The 19,970-nt window shown below is 34.6% G+C and overlaps 4 protein-coding genes and 1 long non-coding RNA gene across 7 annotated transcripts; 3 read left to right on the plus strand and 2 right to left on the minus strand.

Annotated features, from left to right (window-relative positions):
- Positions 1-396: 396 nt before the first annotated feature.
- Gr102 (gustatory receptor) lies at positions 397-1,881 on the minus strand. 2 transcript variants are annotated; one of them, XM_064355272.1, is made up of 3 exons: positions 1,772-1,881; positions 680-1,721; positions 397-498 (listed from the first exon to the last, which is right to left on the minus strand). In XM_064355272.1, exons 2-3 carry the CDS (start codon positions 1,628-1,630, stop codon positions 397-399), a joined length of 1,053 nt encoding a protein of 350 aa, XP_064211342.1. In that variant the 5' UTR covers positions 1,631-1,721; positions 1,772-1,881. The 2 variants fall into 2 exon arrangements, with proteins under 2 accessions (XP_064211342.1, NP_001137601.1); NM_001144129.1 differs by lacking the exon at positions 1,772-1,881 and having other exon boundaries at positions 680-1,630.
- On the minus strand, positions 1,718-2,974 carry Gr101 (gustatory receptor). Its single transcript, NM_001144125.1, has one exon. The coding sequence runs from the start codon at positions 2,972-2,974 to the stop codon at positions 1,718-1,720; it is 1,257 nt and encodes a 418-aa protein (NP_001137597.1).
- A 188-nt stretch (positions 2,975-3,162) lies between these two features.
- LOC103313578 (gustatory receptor 68a-like) lies at positions 3,163-4,334 on the plus strand. 2 transcript variants are annotated; one of them, NM_001145481.2, is made up of 3 exons: positions 3,163-4,011; positions 4,060-4,230; positions 4,274-4,327. In NM_001145481.2, exons 1-3 carry the CDS (start codon positions 3,163-3,165, stop codon positions 4,325-4,327), a joined length of 1,074 nt encoding a protein of 357 aa, NP_001138953.1. The 2 variants fall into 2 exon arrangements, with proteins under 2 accessions (NP_001138953.1, XP_015836936.1); XM_015981450.2 differs by having other exon boundaries at positions 4,060-4,334.
- Positions 4,335-4,520: 186 nt separating this feature from the next.
- Positions 4,521-6,455, plus strand: IntS11 (Integrator 11). The gene has a single exon (XM_964250.4). The coding sequence runs from the start codon at positions 4,652-4,654 to the stop codon at positions 6,437-6,439; it is 1,788 nt and encodes a 595-aa protein (XP_969343.1). The 5' UTR covers positions 4,521-4,651; the 3' UTR covers positions 6,440-6,455.
- Positions 6,456-8,295: 1,840 nt separating this feature from the next.
- On the plus strand, positions 8,296-18,922 carry LOC103313937 (uncharacterized). The gene is made up of 4 exons (XR_010333458.1): positions 8,296-8,521; positions 18,515-18,576; positions 18,623-18,699; positions 18,750-18,922. It is a non-coding gene; the product is annotated as an uncharacterized LOC103313937 (long non-coding RNA).
- Positions 18,923-19,970: the final 1,048 nt, after the last annotated feature.

Genomic DNA, 19,970 nt, shown 5'->3' on the forward strand with positions numbered 1-19,970 from the left:
TTTGGCATGTCTCGCATTTGAAATTTTTCTACAATATCGCAAATGTTTACTGTTTTTTAGATCTTAACAAAAGTGTACGTGCTTGAGTCGTAGATCGTTATTTTGACTAAATATTGGACGTTTTTGATATTTTTTTATTGTAAAATTTCAAATTAACAAGAAAATGGAGCTTGGAATTATTCTTTATAACATACACGACGATAAAGTTATTTTCTCAAGCGTTTCATGGTACAACCACTTCAGAAGATAAAATAAAATTTTATCGTTTTGTACCTACTATTAATTTTTTTGTTTATTATTTTTCTTCGTAGTTGTTTCTTTATTCAAATTTAATGCAATTACTGTGCTGTTAGATTTCTAAAGCAATTTGAAGCAGATGATATGCGTGAAAAAAAATCACTGTTCTGTTTCTTTGTTCTTATTTTCAAACTTTGGAACCGTTCTGGCAAGATCCAGCTGAATCATGATTATCAAATAAGTCGAAATCATGCCACAGAGCTAAAATTATATGTGAAAATAAACACAAACTTATCAATTTTACCATTCGTATCATCCTGAAATCGAAACTGAAAAGTCCCCAAGCCGTAAATTGTACCTTTCGACGTAGTTCATGCATAGAAAAAGACTTCAACTTTAGGAGAAAAAAACTAAATTTTTAATACAGAAATACTCGACTTACCTCCAAAGTAACTTTTGGATCATTCGATCTGAAGATTAATTTATTAACACTGTACTTTATTTCACCGATTTTAAGTTGCACTTTGTCGCAAAGATACGCAAGTGCCAATATTTCCAAAATTTGCAAAAAGGCCCATTGAAGAGTGAAATAAACATCAGTGAGATTGTCACTATTGAATCCACTGTCATAACAATAATAAAACTGCGTAATACAGATGGAAAATGTGGACAAGACGAATAAAAAATTCTGGAAACCGTATATCGAATTTGCAACTTGGCACAAATTGCACAGTTCGTTGTGAACGCCATGGACAATGTCCAGAAGAGCCAAAAAATGATTATCTTTGGGAAAAGCCACAGTTTGTGTTTCTTTTTCCAAAATTTTCTTCACATGATTTACTCGTTGCAAAATCAGGTGCGCACACGTCGCAAACTGGATTTTAATAATCCCTGTGGTCACGATGGGACAATAGGAGAATATCAAGTAGAGAATCGGTTCATTTTCTACGAAAAAAACATAATCTGGGACAAAAACTAGCACAAATTCGCCGAAAACGCCAAGAATGGCCAAATTGACGAAAATTGAAATTCTCCTGTAATTAATTGAATAGCCCAGGAGACCGAATTGCTTATCGATTCGTTGGATTTTGTCAAAGAAAATCGTAATTTGTTTCGCGTTTATGCAATTGGAGATAATTCCGAGGGTTTGTATGGTGATCCCCAAATACAAGTCCAACCAACCACTGGCCAGAGAAATCGATTCTCCATCATTGTCAATCTTTGTCGTCAAATAAACGGAAACGATGAACGAACCCAGCGATAAAACAACGCTAAAACTGGTCAAGTAAACACAAGGGACGAGTTTTTCCAAACGGTGGTGTTTCTTGACCGGTAGTAGTGCGAAAATTTTGGAAATTAGAACCAAACTATTGATGGACGAATAAAGCGACATTTTCGTACTTATTACTTTATTGTGTTGGCTCAAGTGATTAAAAATTGAACTGGATCAATATGACCAAGTACGTGGTCAGGGCCGCAATCATCTGAAATTTGCCTCAAATTGGTTAATGTAATTAAGCCACTTGTGGCTCACCATGTGACAGAACGTCCAGTCCAAATTGAAAAAATCCTTCGCAGTGAATTGCAGTTTGGTATTGAGGAGCCTAATTGCGACCAACTGCAAGTGTCGCACCCTTTTGTCCACCTCGTTTTTGAGGGCGTACTTGTTCCAAATTTCGTGGACAAAAGTGGCCGTTTTGTTGGCGCTTTGTTGCGTTCGGCTAAACATTGCCACCATCACGAGCAGCCAATAGAAGCAGAAACATAAGTAAAACAAGTTGAAGGTGTAGATGACTACAAGAGTGTCGGTGTCTTCCTGTCTCGACCTGATGTGAATGAAGAGATACATCGTATCGATCACATAACCGAACCACATCACCATGGCCGTGATTGTGGTGATTTCAAACAATCCGCTGATTTTCACCGTGAAATTGGCGAGTTTGTAGTGCAAGTGCGACAGTTCTTGGATTTTTTGCACGCTGAACGTGACTTCGTCCTCTTTCAAGTTTCTCACTTTTTCGGCTTTGGTGAGCGGGAAAATGACGAACAGATCAACGGATTTGATCTGGCGCCGGAAGTGCTGGTTGATTTGCTCGAATTTGTCGCAAATGTCGCTGAGAATGTCGTTGAGGAAGAGGTGGTCCAAAGCGTTGACCACCAGAGGGACGAAACTGAACAAGTTGTAGCTCACATCGCTTGGCAGAAACGGGTAAAATAAGACATTGCCGGTGATTAAGGCAAATAGGCCACTTCGCACCCAATGGTTCGAGTTGCGTTCTTTGGGCTTGATTGAGTAGATTTGGATCGATTCGAGGTTTGATAGGAGGGTTTTTAAGTCGTTGCTGCGTTTGTAAAACATTACCATGGACGTTAACATGGCCAGGAAGCCGGTGTAACCGGCCATTTGGTCGATGTATTTGAAAATTCCGGAGAGTTTTCGGGAGTAGGTTGTGTAGATGTAGGAGAGGTAGAAAAAGTAGGAGTAGAAAGGGAGGCACAAGAAACGGGACATGAAGGAAAAGTGGGCGCTGATGGGGAATTGGATGATCCCGAGGAGTTTATAAAGGAGGGTTAAAGGGAGCGGAGTCTTGGGAAGGAGGGGCATTTTTGGTTTGGAGTGTTTGACAAGTAAATATTTATTGAGGACTAAATACGTATTGTTTTTGTTTGAAAGAATCAAGTAATTAGGCTGAGTGGATGAGTCTAATAATAATAACTTGTTTTTTATTTGGCACATGGTTACCTAGTATATTTGAATCATTTAACTCAAAAAAGTTAATTTTATAATCGGAAAATGTGATAGTGCGGAGAAAATTCACAAGGTATAGAAACAATACAGCATTGTTGTTATTTATGAACAATTTACTTGAGTGGTTGGATAAACTAGACTTGAATCAATAAGTTACGTTCCCCTACTTTATCACAATGTATTTGTTTGAAACACTCCCAAACTACATGATATTTGTGTACAGATCGTTGGGAATCATCCAGTTTTGTCCCAAAAATTCACACAAAATCGTAAAGATATCTCCCACCGTTCTTTACGTTTGTTTGCAGCTGTATTTTCTGTATACTAGTGTTAAATTTTCCTCCGATTACATGACTCTGGGATTCACTGGTCTATTCCACTACCTCGACTTGCTATCAACCGTTGGAACGGTTTTATCAATGCTAACATCACTCGTTATGTTTCGCAAAAGGAGCAAGCGACTCAAAACTTTACTTGAGCAAACCGACAAAATTGAAATTTTTCAAACAAATGAAAAGTCGCGCTTGAGTTGCATACAAATTTTGCTTTTCGCCGGTATAGTTGGCTTAATTTTACTAGTGCCGTTTTCGAATTCTATGATTGATTTATCCTTTTTTTACTTCATTCCTTTGTTCATCAATATTTTTGATCACATGTTTTTGTGTGATATTCTCAACTTTATTTCATCTAAATTTGGTTCGATTAATCACCATTTGCGCCACCAAATCAAAACAGAGGATGAGGATATTAAAACGAACATTCGACGAGTCCAAGAATTGTCGTTTTCTCATTACAATTTGGTCGATTTGACCAAAAAAATCACAAGACTGTTCGAAATCACAACATTGGCTGCGATGGGAATGTGGTTTGGGTACATGGTTGATGGTAGTTACTACACACTGCATGTTCTAGTCCATGGTAGTCCTTCTTTTTGGACAGATGTCGGTTTTAATTGCATGTTTGGCGTTTTGCATTTTTTTTGGTTGTGTTTTGTAATAGATGGATTTGCAAGGACTCAAAATACGGTAAACGGTTAGATTTGTGGCAAGTGATTGCGTTAAAAGTGTTTCCAGGCTAATTTAGCTGCAATCTATCTGCACGATATTTGGAATAAGTATTTGGAAAGAGGGAAACTTGACAGAAATGTACGTTATCTTCAATTGATTTCCATTCGGTTTTACAACACCAAAGTGCGCTTTACGGCTATGGATTTTTTTAGTCTAGACTGGACGTTTGGGCATTTGGTAAAAATCAACAAGATTTTTACTTTTTTAGGGTTTCTTTTAGATGATTGCTGCAGTTGCCACCTATGTGGTAATCTTAATCGAAATTGAGATATAATTTTGGTTTTTCCAAAAAAGTGCCATAGGCAACCAGTAATTCACGTCGATAGTGAATTTAATAGTAGATCAATTGAACCAGACGTTAGTTTAATTCTTGAAATGAAACAAAAAATGGGTGGAAAAAACTGTAGACAATTTTGTAATCAATTAAAATTTTATTATCACTAATAAGTACAGTTGAATAAGTTAATAAATACATTATGTTTTGGAGTTAAAAGTAAAAAATGAATTGTGGTAGATCCGTTGCCTGCGCCACTGAATGACCTACTCGTAACGTAACCTCAAATGCTCTGCTTAGTTTTTTGGTGTTTTTAACCCTCTAATGCCGGATATCAAGATAACCCCTTTGGGGGCCGGCCAGGACGTGGGCCGCAGCTGCATCCTCCTCACAATGGGGGGCAAAAACATAATGTTGGACTGCGGCATGCACATGGGGTACAACGACGAGCGCCGCTTCCCCGACTTCTCCTACATATCTCAAGAAGGTCCCCTTACCTCCTACATCGACTGTGTAATTATCTCCCATTTCCATCTGGACCATTGCGGGGCTTTGCCCTACATGTCCGAAATGGTGGGTTACTCAGGCCCCATCTACATGACTCACCCCACTAAAGCTATCGCCCCCATTCTCCTGGAAGACATGCGAAAAGTCTCAGTTGAGAAAAAAGGTGACCAGAATTTTTTCACGTCCCAAATGATCAAAGACTGTATGAAGAAAGTCATTGCTGTGACTTTACACCAGTCTTTGATGGTGGACAACGAGATTGAAATTAAAGCGTATTATGCGGGACATGTCCTGGGGGCTGCCATGTTCTGGATACGCGTGGGGGCCCAGTCTGTGGTGTACACCGGCGATTACAACATGACCCCCGACCGGCATCTGGGGGCTGCCTGGATTGATAAATGTCGCCCCGATTTGTTAATCTCCGAATCGACATACGCCACTACCATTCGAGATTCGAAACGTTGTCGCGAACGCGACTTTTTGAAAAAAGTCCACGAGTGTATGGACCGTGGGGGCAAAGTGCTAATCCCCGTGTTTGCATTAGGACGTGCCCAAGAACTTTGTATCCTTCTGGAGACATACTGGGAACGTATGAATCTCAAAGCCCCCGTGTACTTTGCCCTAGGACTCACCGAAAAGGCGAACAACTACTACAAAATGTTTATAACTTGGACGAATCAAAAAATCCGAAAAACGTTCGTGCAACGTAACATGTTCGATTTCAAGCACATCAAGCCTTTCGACCGTTCGTATATTGATAATCCGGGCCCCATGGTGGTTTTCGCCACACCTGGGATGCTCCACGCGGGGCTGAGCCTCCAAATCTTCAAAAAGTGGGCCCCCAATGAGAACAACATGGTCATAATGCCCGGTTTTTGTGTCCAAGGCACCGTGGGCCATAAAATTCTGAATGGGGCGAAACGAGTCGAATTCGAAAATAAGCAAATCGTGGAGGTGAAAATGTCCGTTGAATACATGAGTTTCTCGGCACATGCTGATGCCAAAGGCATCATGCAACTGATCCAACATTGCGAACCTCGAAACGTTATGCTTGTCCACGGCGAGGCCGAGAAAATGGAGTTTCTCAAGCAGAAAATCCTCCAAGAGTTCAGTATTAACTGCTATAACCCCGCCAATGGCGAGACTTGTGTTATTTCAACACCGGTCAAAATCCCAATCGATGTTTCGTTGCCGCTGCTCAAGTCCGAAGCGAGGAAATTCAGCGCTTTGCCGCCGGACCCCAAACGGAGGCGCACCCTGCACGGAGTGCTCGTCATGAAGGAGAACAATGTGTGTTTGATGGACGTGGACGACGCGTGTAAGGAGGCTGGGATTAATAGGCATATAATTCGGTTTTCGTCAACGGTTCATTTGAATGATACAGGGCCGGCGTTAGCAACGGCCCATAAATTACACGGTTTCATTAAAGAGAATTTGCCACAATGGCCGGTGGTGTTCGCCGAAGGCGAGATTTCAATCGAGTCGGTTCTGGTCAAGGTTGAAGGCGATGAGGACGAACAAAAGAACGTCTACGTCTCGTGGACCAATCAGGACGAGGATTTGGGCAGTTATATATTGAATTTGTTGAATCGAATGGGACAATAATTTATTTTTGTTGAGATTTGGTGTTTTATTTACCCCCAATACACGAAAATTTAAAAGAAATTGTTTCAATTTATTGTGTACGACTTTAGGGGTGACTATCAGAAATTCCCCCACTGTCAAAAAGAGTGCGGAGTGACTTAATAGTTATTTATTTAACGAGTTTGAGTGTAAATCGGCATGAGTGGATTATTAAACCACGAGTGAGAATGAGTTGAATACAACAAATTGCTTTAAATCTGTTAAAAATAATTTGACGTTTCGTATTGAAAAATGCCAAACATTTTGAGTGTCCAAGAATAAAAATTAAAATAAAATAAAGCTCTGAAATTGAATTGCACCGAAAATAAGTGCAACTTAAAATTTTCTAAAACTTGTTTTAAACTAAATCGTACTTTGGGTGCCACTTAAATAGCGCTTAACATCAAAAAAGCAATTTATATGCACAATTTGAAAACGGATCAGTGAGAAATTGCGTTATTCTTAATTTGTATAATGAAAAAATTAGTTCAAACAACCAAACGACCCTCTTATATGCCGCCGCACGAATTCTAAACCACCCTCGTATAAAATAATTTTGTGTTGGCGCGCTTTATTTCCACTGAATACGTCACAAATGTCACCAGATTATTGATTTTTTAATACGGGGCAGTTCTAAAAGTAATTAAAATTAGAGTACATGTTGTGAGAAGTGTTTTGATACTCGTAAATTTAACTTTACGCTTTTTGTCTAAAATTTTTTAAATTTGGAACGCTTATTTGACTCTAAATACATTACACCTCAAAGCAAAAAATTTATTCTGAACTATATATGATCGACACACAATTTATTGCGATTTTTAGGTTGGTAATCTCACAAATTTTGATGCTAAAATTAGTTTTAGCGTATTTTGATTGCCACAATTAATGTTTTAGTTTTAAACTTGTCCAAAATAAGTTAAAAGGTGACAAATATGACATTCTACAAATCGAAGAATTAATTTTCACACAACTAGGAAGTTTTATCCATAATTTACAACAAACGCCGCGGTACAAATTTTAAACCACCCTCGTATGAAATAATTTTGTGTTGGCGCGCTTTATTTCCACTGAATACGTCACAAATGTCACCAGATTATTGATTTTTTAATACGGGGCAGTTCTAAAAGTAATTAAAATTAGAGTACATGTTGTGAGAAGTGTTTTGATACTCGTAAATTTAACTTTACGCTTTTTGTCTAAAATTTTTTAAATTTGGAACGCTTATTTGACTCTAAATACGTTACACCTCAAAGCAAAAAATTTATTCTGTCCTATACATGATCGACACACGATTTAGTGCGATTTTTAGGTTGGTAATCTCACAAATTTTGATGCTAAAATTAGTTTTAGCGTATTTTGATTGCCACAATTAATGTTTTAGCTTTAAACTTGTCCGTAATAACTTAAAAGGTAACAAATATGACTTTCTACAAATCGACGAATTAATTTTCACACAACTAGGAAGTTTTATACAAAATTTACCACAAACGACCCTCGTATATGCCGCCGCACGAGTTTCAAACCACCCTCGTATAACATAATTTCGTGTTGGCGCGCTTCATTTCCACTAAATACGTCACAAATGTCACCTGATTATTGATTTTTCAATACGGGGCCGTTCTAAAAGTCATTGAAACCCTGGCTTTGAGGTGAACAAGTGGTTTGCAGGACATTTTTTATATTCTCAACATCCCCGTTACATTCAGTGTGTCCACGTGTTAGAGGGCTGTTTGCAAATACTTAATTTTTAATTTTTAAAATGAATTAAATTTGGTGGCGGGCAGAATAATTTTTGAGGCGCCCTCGTAAACGGTGCGAGAGCGAGAGCACGTGTACTTTTTTTGATAGGTACGTCAACTGTTGCGTGTCAACGGCAGTTTTCCGCTGGCGCTCGAAGCGGTCGGACGTGTGTCTGTGCGTGTGCGTCTGTTTGTTAAATTATTAAATAAATTATTAAACCGCGACCGCGACGCGAATTAATTAAAGTGATTCTGTGTCGTGCTGTGCTGTGCTGTGAAATTTGAAGAAATTCGTACATCAAGGGACCGTTTAACCTAAACTTAAGTACACTTTTATTAAATTGGGGCGCGAATTAAACTTTAATTTCGAAGCGAGACAAATTAACCTCGAACTTGAATGCATTCAATTTAGCGGCCGGTTTTATTTATTTATTAAATTTTAATTTACAATTTAAATCAAATTTATGCACGTACTCGAAATAATTTGATTGCAATTAAGAGCCGGTTTACAGCAAACGAATTAAATTTAATTCCGATTAAAGAGTAATTTGTGCGTGTGCGTCTGTTTGTTAAATTAATTATTAAATAAATTATTAAACTGCGACCGCAACCGCGACCGCGACACGAATTAATTTAAGTAATTCTGTGCCGTGCCGTACACTTTTATTAAATTGGGGCGCGAATTAAACTTTAATTTCGAAACGAAACAAATTAACCTCGAACTTGAATGCATTCAATTTAGCGGCCGGTTTTATTTATTTATTAAATTTTAATTTACAATTTAAATCAAATTTATGCACGTACTCGAAATAATTTGATTGCAATTAAGAGCCGGTTTACAGCAAACGAATTAAATTTAATTCCGATTAAAGAGTAATTTGTGCGTGTGCGTCTGTTTGTTAAATTAATTATTAAATAAATTATTAAACTGCGACCGCAACCGCGACCGCGACACGAATTAATTTAAGTAATTCTGTGCCGTGCCGTACACTTTTATTAAATTGGGGCGCGAATTAAACTTTAATTTCGAAACGAAACAAATTAACCTCGAACTTGAATGCATTCAATTTAGCGGCCGGTTTTATTTATTTATTAAATTTTAATTTACAATTTAAATCAAATTTATGCACGTACTCGAAATAATTTGATTGCAATCAAGAGCCGGTGTACAGCAAACGAATTAAATTTAATTCCGATTAAAGAGTAATTTGTGCGTGTGCGTCTGTTTGTTAAATTAATTATTAAATAAATTATTAAACTGCGACCGCAACCGCGACCGCGACACGAATTAATTTAAGTAATTCTGTGCCGTGCCGTACACTTTTATTAAATTGGGGCGCGAATTAAACTTTAATTTCGAAACGAAACAAATTAACCTCGAACTTGAGTGCATTCAATTTAGCGGCCGGTTTTATTTATTTACTAAATTTTAATTTACAATTTAAATCAAATTTATGCACGTACTCGAAATAATTTGATTGCAATTAAGAGCCGGTTTACAGCAAACGAATTAAATTTAATTCCGATTAAAGAGTAATTTGTGCGTGTGCGTCTGTTTGTTAAATTAATTATTAAATAAATTATTAAACTGCGACCGCGACACGAATTAATTAAAGTAATTCTGTGCCGTGCCGTACACTTTTATTAAATTGGGGCGCGAATTAAACTTTAATTTCGAAACGAAACAAATTAACCTCGAACTTGAATGCATTCAATTTAGCGGCCGGTTTTATTTATTTATTAAATTTTAATTTACAATTTAAATCAAATTTATGCACGTACTCGAAATAATTTGATTGCAATTAAGAGCCGGTTTACAGCAAACGAATTAAATTTAATTCCGATTAAAGAGTAATTTGTGCGTGTGCGTCTGTTTGTTAAATTAATTATTAAATAAATTATTAAACTGCGACCGCGACACGAATTAATTAAAGTAATTCTGTGCCGTGCCGTACACTTTTATTAAATTGGGGCGCGAATTAAACTTTAATTTCGAAACGAAACAAATTAACCTCGAACTTGAATGCATTCAATTTAGCGGCCGGTTTTATTTATTTATTAAATTTTAATTTACAATTTAAATCAAATTTATGCACGTACTCGAAATAATTTGATTGCAATCAAGAGCCGGTGTACAGCAAACGAATTAAATTTAATTCCGATTAAAGAGTAATTTGTGCGTGTGCGTCTGTTTAATAAATTATTAAACTGCGACCGCGACACGAATTAATTAAAGTGATTCTGTGCCGTGCCGTACACTTTTATTAAATTGGGGCGCGAATTAAACTTTAATTTCGAAACGAAACAAATTAACCTCGAACTTGAATGCATTCAATTTAGCGGCCGGTTTTATTTATTTATTAAATTTTAATTTACAATTTAAATCAAATTTATGCACGTACTCGAAATAATTTGATTGCAATCAAGAGCCGGTGTACAGCAAACGAATTAAATTTAATTCCGATTAAAGAGTAATTTGTGCGTGTGCGTCTGTTTGTTAAATTAATTATTAAATAAATTATTAAACTGCGACCGCAACCGCGACCGCGACACGAATTAATTAAAGTAATTCTGTGCCGTGCCGTACACTTTTATTAAATTGGGGCGCGAATTAAACTTTAATTTCGAAACGAAACAAATTAACCTCGAACTTGAATGCATTCAATTTAGCGGCCGGTTTTATTTATTTATTAAATTTTAATTTACAATTTAAATCAAATTTATGCACGTACTCGAAATAATTTGATTGCAATTAAGAGCCGGTTTACAGCAAACGAATTAAATTTAATTCCGATTAAAGAGTAATTTGTGCGTGTGCGTCTGTTTGTTAAATTAATTATTAAATAAATTATTAAACTGCGACCGCGACACGAATTAATTAAAGTAATTCTGTGCCGTGCCGTACACTTTTATTAAATTGGGGCGCGAATTAAACTTTAATTTCGAAACGAAACAAATTAACCTCGAACTTGAATGCATTCAATTTAGCGGCCGGTTTTATTTATTTATTAAATTTTAATTTACAATTTAAATCAAATTTATGCACGTACTCGAAATAATTTGATTGCAATTAAGAGCCGGTTTACAGCAAACGAATTAAATTTAATTCCGATTAAAGAGTAATTTGTGCGTGTGCGTCTGTTTGTTAAATTAATTATTAAATAAATTATTAAACTGCGACCGCAACCGCGACCGCGACACGAATTAATTTAAGTAATTCTGTGCCGTGCCGTACACTTTTATTAAATTGGGGCGCGAATTAAACTTTAATTTCGAAACGAAACAAATTAACCTCGAACTTGAATGCATTCAATTTAGCGGCCGGTTTTATTTATTTATTAAATTTTAATTTACAATTTAAATCAAATTTATGCACGTACTCGAAATAATTTGATTGCAATCAAGAGCCGGTGTACAGCAAACGAATTAAATTTAATTCCGATTAAAGAGTAATTTGTGCGTGTGCGTCTGTTTGTTAAATTAATTATTAAATAAATTATTAAACTGCGACCGCAACCGCGACCGCGACACGAATTAATTTAAGTAATTCTGTGCCGTGCCGTACACTTTTATTAAATTGGGGCGCGAATTAAACTTTAATTTCGAAACGAAACAAATTAACCTCGAACTTGAATGCATTCAATTTAGCGGCCGGTTTTATTTATTTATTAAATTTTAATTTACAATTTAAATCAAATTTATGCACGTACTCGAAATAATTTGATTGCAATTAAGAGCCGGTTTACAGCAAACGAATTAAATTTAATTCCGATTAAAGAGTAATTTGTGCGTGTGCGTCTGTTTGTTAAATTAATTATTAAATAAATTATTAAACTGCGACCGCAACCGCGACCGCGACACGAATTAATTTAAGTAATTCTGTGCCGTGCCGTACACTTTTATTAAATTGGGGCGCGAATTAAACTTTAATTTCGAAACGAAACAAATTAACCTCGAACTTGAGTGCATTCAATTTAGCGGCCGGTTTTATTTATTTACTAAATTTTAATTTACAATTTAAATCAAATTTATGCACGTACTCGAAATAATTTGATTGCAATTAAGAGCCGGTTTACAGCAAACGAATTAAATTTAATTCCGATTAAAGAGTAATTTGTGCGTGTGCGTCTGTTTGTTAAATTAATTATTAAATAAATTATTAAACTGCGACCGCAACCGCGACCGCGACACGAATTAATTTAAGTAATTCTGTGCCGTGCCGTACACTTTTATTAAATTGGGGCGCGAATTAAACTTTAATTTCGAAACGAAACAAATTAACCTCGAACTTGAATGCATTCAATTTAGCGGCCGGTTTTATTTATTTATTAAATTTTAATTTACAATTTAAATCAAATTTATGCACGTACTCGAAATAATTTGATTGCAATTAAGAGCCGGTTTACAGCAAACGAATTAAATTTAATTCCGATTAAAGAGTAATTTGTGCGTGTGCGTCTGTTTGTTAAATTAATTATTAAATAAATTATTAAACTGCGACCGCAACCGCGACCGCGACACGAATTAATTTAAGTAATTCTGTGCCGTGCCGTACACTTTTATTAAATTGGGGCGCGAATTAAACTTTAATTTCGAAACGAAACAAATTAACCTCGAACTTGAGTGCATTCAATTTAGCGGCCGGTTTTATTTATTTACTAAATTTTAATTTACAATTTAAATCAAATTTATGCACGTACTCGAAATAATTTGATTGCAATTAAGAGCCGGTTTACAGCAAACGAATTAAATTTAATTCCGATTAAAGAGTAATTTGTGCGTGTGCGTCTGTTTGTTAAATTAATTATTAAATAAATTATTAAACTGCGACCGCGACACGAATTAATTAAAGTAATTCTGTGCCGTGCCGTACACTTTTATTAAATTGGGGCGCGAATTAAACTTTAATTTCGAAACGAAACAAATTAACCTCGAACTTGAGTGCATTCAATTTAGCGGCCGGTTTTATTTATTTACTAAATTTTAATTTACAATTTAAATCAAATTTATGCACGTACTCGAAATAATTTGATTGCAATTAAGAGCCGGTTTACAGCAAACGAATTAAATTTAATTCCGATTAAAGAGTAATTTGTGCGTGTGCGTCTGTTTGTTAAATTAATTATTAAATAAATTATTAAACTGCGACCGCGACACGAATTAATTAAAGTAATTCTGTGCCGTGCCGTACACTTTTATTAAATTGGGGTGCGAATTAAACTTTAATTTCGAAACGAAACAAATTAACCTCGAACTTGAGTGCATTCAATTTAGCGGCCGGTTTTATTTATTTACTAAATTTTAATTTACAATTTAAATCAAATTTATGCACGTACTCGAAATAATTTGATTGCAATTAAGAGCCGGTTTACAGCAAACGAATTAAATTTAATTCCGATTAAAGAGTAATTTGTGCGTGTGCGTCTGTTTGTTAAATTAATTATTAAATAAATTATTAAACTGCGACCGCAACCGCGACCGCGACACGAATTAATTTAAGTAATTCTGTGCCGTGCCGTACACTTTTATTAAATTGGGGCGCGAATTAAACTTTAATTTCGAAACGAAACAAATTAACCTCGAACTTGAATGCATTCAATTTAGCGGCCGGTTTTATTTATTTATTAAATTTTAATTTACAATTTAAATCAAATTTATGCACGTACTCGAAATAATTTGATTGCAATCAAGAGCCGGTGTACAGCAAACGAATTAAATTTAATTCCGATTAAAGAGTAATTTGTGCGTGTGCGTCTGTTTGTTAAATTAATTATTAAATAAATTATTAAACTGCGACCGCAACCGCGACCGCGACACGAATTAATTTAAGTAATTCTGTGCCGTGCCGTACACTTTTATTAAATTGGGGCGCGAATTAAACTTTAATTTCGAAACGAAACAAATTAACCTCGAACTTGAATGCATTCAATTTAGCGGCCGGTTTTATTTATTTATTAAATTTTAATTTACAATTTAAATCAAATTTATGCACGTACTCGAAATAATTTGATTGCAATCAAGAGCCGGTGTACAGCAAACGAATTAAATTTAATTCCGATTAAAGAGTAATTTGTGCGTGTGCGTCTGTTTGTTAAATTAATTATTAAATAAATTATTAAACTGCGACCGCAACCGCGACCGCGACACGAATTAATTTAAGTAATTCTGTGCCGTGCCGTACACTTTTATTAAATTGGGGCGCGAATTAAACTTTAATTTCGAAACGAAACAAATTAACCTCGAACTTGAGTGCATTCAATTTAGCGGCCGGTTTTATTTATTTACTAAATTTTAATTTACAATTTAAATCAAATTTATGCACGTACTCGAAATAATTTGATTGCAATTAAGAGCCGGTTTACAGCAAACGAATTAAATTTAATTCCGATTAAAGAGTAATTTGTGCGTGTGCGTCTGTTTGTTAAATTAATTATTAAATAAATTATTAAACTGCGACCGCAACCGCGACCGCGACACGAATTAATTTAAGTAATTCTGTGCCGTGCCGTACACTTTTATTAAATTGGGGCGCGAATTAAACTTTAATTTCGAAACGAAACAAATTAACCTCGAACTTGAGTGCATTCAATTTAGCGGCCGGTTTTATTTATTTACTAAATTTTAATTTACAATTTAAATCAAATTTATGCACGTACTCGAAATAATTTGATTGCAATTAAGAGCCGGTTTACAGCAAACGAATTAAATTTAATTCCGATTAAAGAGTAATTTGTGCGTGTGCGTCTGTTTGTTAAATTAATTATTAAATAAATTATTAAACTGCGACCGCAACCGCGACCGCGACACGAATTAATTTAAGTAATTCTGTGCCGTGCCGTACACTTTTATTAAATTGGGGCGCGAATTAAACTTTAATTTCGAAACGAAACAAATTAACCTCGAACTTGAGTGCATTCAATTTAGCGGCCGGTTTTATTTATTTACTAAATTTTAATTTACAATTTAAATCAAATTTATGCACGTACTCGAAATAATTTGATTGCAATTAAGAGCCGGTTTACAGCAAACGAATTAAATTTAATTCCGATTAAAGAGTAATTTGTGCGTGTGCGTCTGTTTGTTAAATTAATTATTAAATAAATTATTAAACTGCGACCGCGACACGAATTAATTAAAGTAATTCTGTGCCGTGCCGTACACTTTTATTAAATTGGGGCGCGAATTAAACTTTAATTTCGAAACGAAACAAATTAACCTCGAACTTGAATGCATTCAATTTAGCGGCCGGTTTTATTTATTTATTAAATTTTAATTTACAATTTAAATAAAATTTATGCACGTACTCGAAATAATTTGATTGCAATCAAGGGCCGGTTTACAGTAAACGATTTAAATTTTAATTCCGACTCAAAGAATAATTTCTTTTCGTTTTCAATTCAATTCGCGAATCCGTGTATTTTTTAAATTGAAACAAATTAAAATGAAAACGAACTTTAATTTTGAAACGAAACAAATTAACCTTGAACTTGAATGCACCTCACGGCCGGTTTAATTTATTTATTAAATTTTAATTTTCAATTTGAAACAAATTTATTCACGTTTTCGAAATAATTTGAATGCAATCAAGGGACGGTTGACAGAATTTAATTGAAAATTATTTTAATTTGTCTCGTTTTACGTTTACGATTCAGTTGATCGCGCATTTAAAGACCGGTTTACAACAAATGATTTAAATTTTAATTCCGACTTAAAGAATAATTTGTTTTCGTTTTCAATTCGATTCGAAGCGCGAATCAGTTTAATTTAAAATTTAAACAAATTAAAATGAAAACGAATTAATTTAACTCGAGAATTAGAATTTGAATTTTCGGTTCACTTTGATAAAAACCGTTGTGATGTAAATGACTAATCGGTTACTATGACAACTCACATATAAAAGCCAATGCCAATGTTTTTTTTTTATGAAAGTGAACCGAAAGTAGAATCTTTTGGGTGTTTCTGTAGCATCATTGGCTTGACATTAATTTTATAAATTTCCACCCTCATTTTGAGACGTTCTGTACCAATAAATAATTTTGAAAAGAGTCTTTGATGCTACATAAACGTATTAGTACGGTTTTATTAATAAAGGTGTGCTTAACGATTTCAATTTATTTATTGCAATTATTATTTTTTATTTTTAATTATTTTTTTAAATTTAAATCGTTTTGCGATTTGCTACAAGTACGTATTGATAAGCACACCTTTAATAAAAAAGGGAAGTATGTGTACTGCGTTTTCAAGTTCACGTGTTTTGATAAAAAAAATAAATTACCACTACCGAAAGTAGCCAACAAAATTCATAATTTTTACCGCGCCTTGTCTTGCTTTTTTTTTCTTTTCCTTCTCCGTCATATCGCTTCAAATGGTAATAGATGTAACCGCTGATGCTGACTGACTGCAGTCAGTCAATTAAATTTGTTTCCAATACATTGAAGAAAAAGCTATGAATGCAATTTTACTTATGAGATATTTTCCTCACTCCAAGTAATTTATTGCTTGCGTCATTATCGCCTACTGGGCCAACCGGGGATTTTGAATTAATTCACATTGTCGCATCGAAAACAAATGGTCTCGTAGCATGGTGCTGAACCATTGGGAAAAGGAAACTATCTGATGATTATAATAGAAGACATAAGTGAATGTCGCTCCAACTCATGGCATGTTAGGGAAAAAGTGGAGGAAATAATAAAAAAAATTGGATTCGATGGAATTGACTGATCTAATTATGATTTCTTAAAAGTGGGTTAGTATGATTCTCTTGAATAAGTGGGCACTGATTATTTTCCTATGACTAAATTTTATTAAAATTGATCAAAAAAAAAAAAATTGGCAAACCCCTAGAATTGTTAATGTATCACTGGTGTACTAAGCTCGTAGTAAAATCGAATAAAGACTCGATCTCATTAATTTGAGTGTGTTAGTCGTGCTGATGCTCCTCGATAGACACATACCTATAAACGGTATTAGTTGTCGTGCAAATACATATCCTAGATATGTAGAGGAGATGCTGCGAGCATAAAATAGTACACTAAATACAGGCATTCTCTAGGATGGCTTTGCATTCATTAAAAAAAAACACACAAAAAAATACAAAAATAAATTAAAAAAAAAATAAATAAAAAAATTAAAAAAAAATAAATAAATAAATTGAAAAAAATAAAAAAATTAAAAAAAATAAAAAAATTAAAATGGTCACAAAAGGAAATTAATCATTGCCTGTTTATTTAAGAGAATTGCTTAGGTAGCCCAAGAATCATAATTAGATCAGTGAATTTCATCGCGTCCGCCTCTGCTTTTTTCCTGTTTGCCATGAGTTTGAGTGGCATTCCCGTCTTTTATTATAATCATCACACTGTTTCCTTTTCCTGGTGGTGTCTGCACTGTGCCACGAGACCATTGCTTTCGATGCTTCATTGTGGGTCAATTTAAAATCACCAACTGGCCCATTTAGCCGATTATGGCACCAGCAAGAATTATTTGGACTGAGAATAAAATATTTTATGGGTAATGCGCGTTTATAGTTTTTTCTCTTTGTTTTTTTTAACGGTGTCACATAATCACAGTCAGCAATTGCTTTCTCATTTATTTCCACTTTAAGCGATTTTTTGTCAATATTTTTTTGTTAATTTAATGAATTTGGTGGCTGATTTCAGTAGCGGATATTTTTTTAATGTAAAGCTCGAGTCTCTTATTTATGCTGCTATAAGTACATACTTTCCTTTACATTTACATTTAAGTGGGGAGTTTTTAAACGTTACAATTCCGAAGCAAATTAAAAATTTAATTTAAATTAACTCTAACTTTTTTTATAATATAATAAAGGTCGATTTACATTATTAACCTAATTGCAGCCAAACTTTAGATTGATCACATGATCAAATTGATTGGTACCCTAATTTTAGTCTTATATAAACCGACCTTTAGTATATTTTTTTTTTATTAACTGAGGTTTTGGGTTTGTAATTTTGGGTACAGAAAATATTTTTGTTTTATTTTGTAACATTAATCTTAGATTCGGTTTATTTGTTTTTCCATTTTTGGTGTGTGTATAATTTTAACCATCATAGGGGGATTTTTTTGACACTTTATCAATGTTTTTTATGTACATTGACAAATAGTCTCAATCCCTTCAAGAGCAGCTTTTACAATTTTCGTATAAATTTCGGTTAAGTCTGTTAATCGTGGTATCGTGTAATTTCAATAATTGTTACAATTATTTTTTTTTTCATAAATAAATAAATTTATCCGACGATTGTAAATGCAGCTCTTATTATTTTTATTTTTATTAATCATAAATAATTTCTTTGTTTGTTAGAAATTTTTATCACATGTTTTGAAGCAAGGGTCGTACTGTTGCTCGCCCAACACGAATAAACAGTGAGTAAATTTAAAGTTGTTAAAGTAAAATTAACAATCGTCTTAGGTCGTCAAATGTGCTAACCATTGCAATTTCCGCTTGGAGTTATGAATTTTGAGAGCTCAAAAGCTGGTGTCTGTGTTGTAAGTTTTTAACTTACTTTTTATGCATTTATTATATTTTTATTTATTAGGGATTGCTTTACGGACTGGTTGCGGCCGGCCTGCGGGATCCGGAGGACTTCAAAGACATTCTTCGTCCGGATCTTCAAAAATTATTTTTTTTTAACTGGCAATAATTATTATTGAACATTGTTATATATTTGTGTGATTGATTATGTTTTATGAATAAACGCTAGAGAAATGTGCCTTTTATTGGGGGGGCAAATACAAAAATAGAAGAAAAAGGTAAGTGGAAAAATGATGTACAATTTAAGTGTTTTAAAAAATCGCACGAAATCGGTAATTACATTTAAAAAATCGCGCGGGCACGTGTTTAAAACACGTTGCCAACATAAAAAATCGCACGAAATCGGTAATTAAATTTAAAAAATCGCGCGGGCACGTGTTTAAAACACGTTGCCAACCTAAAAAATCGCACGAAATCGGTAATTAAATTTAAAAAATGGCGCGGACACGTGTTTAAAGCGTGACTAAATTTAGAAAATGGCGCGGACACGTGTTTAAAACGCGTTTCCAACCTAAAAAATCGCACGAAATCGGTAATTAAATTTAAAAAATGGCGCGGACACGTGTTTAAAACGTGACTAAATTTAAAAAATGGCGCGGACACGTGTTTAAAACGCGTTTCCAACCTAAAAAATCGCACGAAATCGGTAATTAAATTTAAAAAATCGCGCGGGCACGCGTTTAAAACACGTTGCCAACCTCAAAAATCGCACGAAATCGGTAATTAAATTTAAAAAATCGCGCGGGCACGTGTTTAAAACACGTTGCCAACCTAAAAAATCGCTCGAAATCGGTAATTAAATTAAAAAAATGGCGCGGACACGTGTTTAAAGCGTGACTAAATTTAAAAAATGGCGCGGACACGTGTTTAAAACGCGTTTCCAACCTAAAAAATCGCACGAAATCGGTAATTAAATTTAAAAAAACGCGCGGGCACGCGTTTAAAACACGTTGCCAACCTCAAAAATCGCACGAAATCGGTAATTACATTTAAAAAATCGCGCGGGCACGTGTTTAAAACACGTTGCCAACATAAAAAATCGCACGAAATCGGTAATTAAATTTAAAAAATCGCGCGGGCACGTGTTTAAAACACGTTGCCAACATAAAAAATCGCACGAAATCGGTAATTAAATTTAAAAAATGGCGCGGACACGTGTTTAAAGCGTGACTAAATTTAGAAAATGGCGCGGGCACGTGTTTAAAACACGTTGCCAACCTAAAAA

Source organism: Tribolium castaneum, chromosome 3 (genome assembly GCF_031307605.1).
Source record: "Tribolium castaneum strain GA2 chromosome 3, icTriCast1.1, whole genome shotgun sequence".
Lineage (NCBI taxonomy): Eukaryota > Metazoa > Arthropoda > Insecta > Coleoptera > Tenebrionidae > Tribolium > Tribolium castaneum.

Bases quoted from the DNA above. Each gene is read 5' to 3' on its own strand.
- Gr102 (XM_064355272.1), bottom strand. From the start codon at position 1,630: ATGTCGCTTTATTCGTCCATCAATAGTTTGGTTCTAATTTCCAAAATT. The intron at 499-679 runs GTAAGTCGAGTA...ATATAATTTTAG, and splicing joins ATCCAAAAGTTACTTTGGAG to CTCTGTGGCATGATTTCGAC.
- LOC103313578 (XM_015981450.2), top strand. From the start codon at position 3,163: ATGTATTTGTTTGAAACACTCCCAAACTACATGATATTTGTGTACAGA. The intron at 4,012-4,059 runs GTAAACGGTTAG...AAGTGTTTCCAG, and splicing joins TTGCAAGGACTCAAAATACG to GCTAATTTAGCTGCAATCTA.
- Gr101 (NM_001144125.1), bottom strand. From the start codon at position 2,974: ATGTGCCAAATAAAAAACAAGTTATTATTATTAGACTCATCCACTCAG.
- IntS11 (XM_964250.4), top strand. From the start codon at position 4,652: ATGCCGGATATCAAGATAACCCCTTTGGGGGCCGGCCAGGACGTGGGC.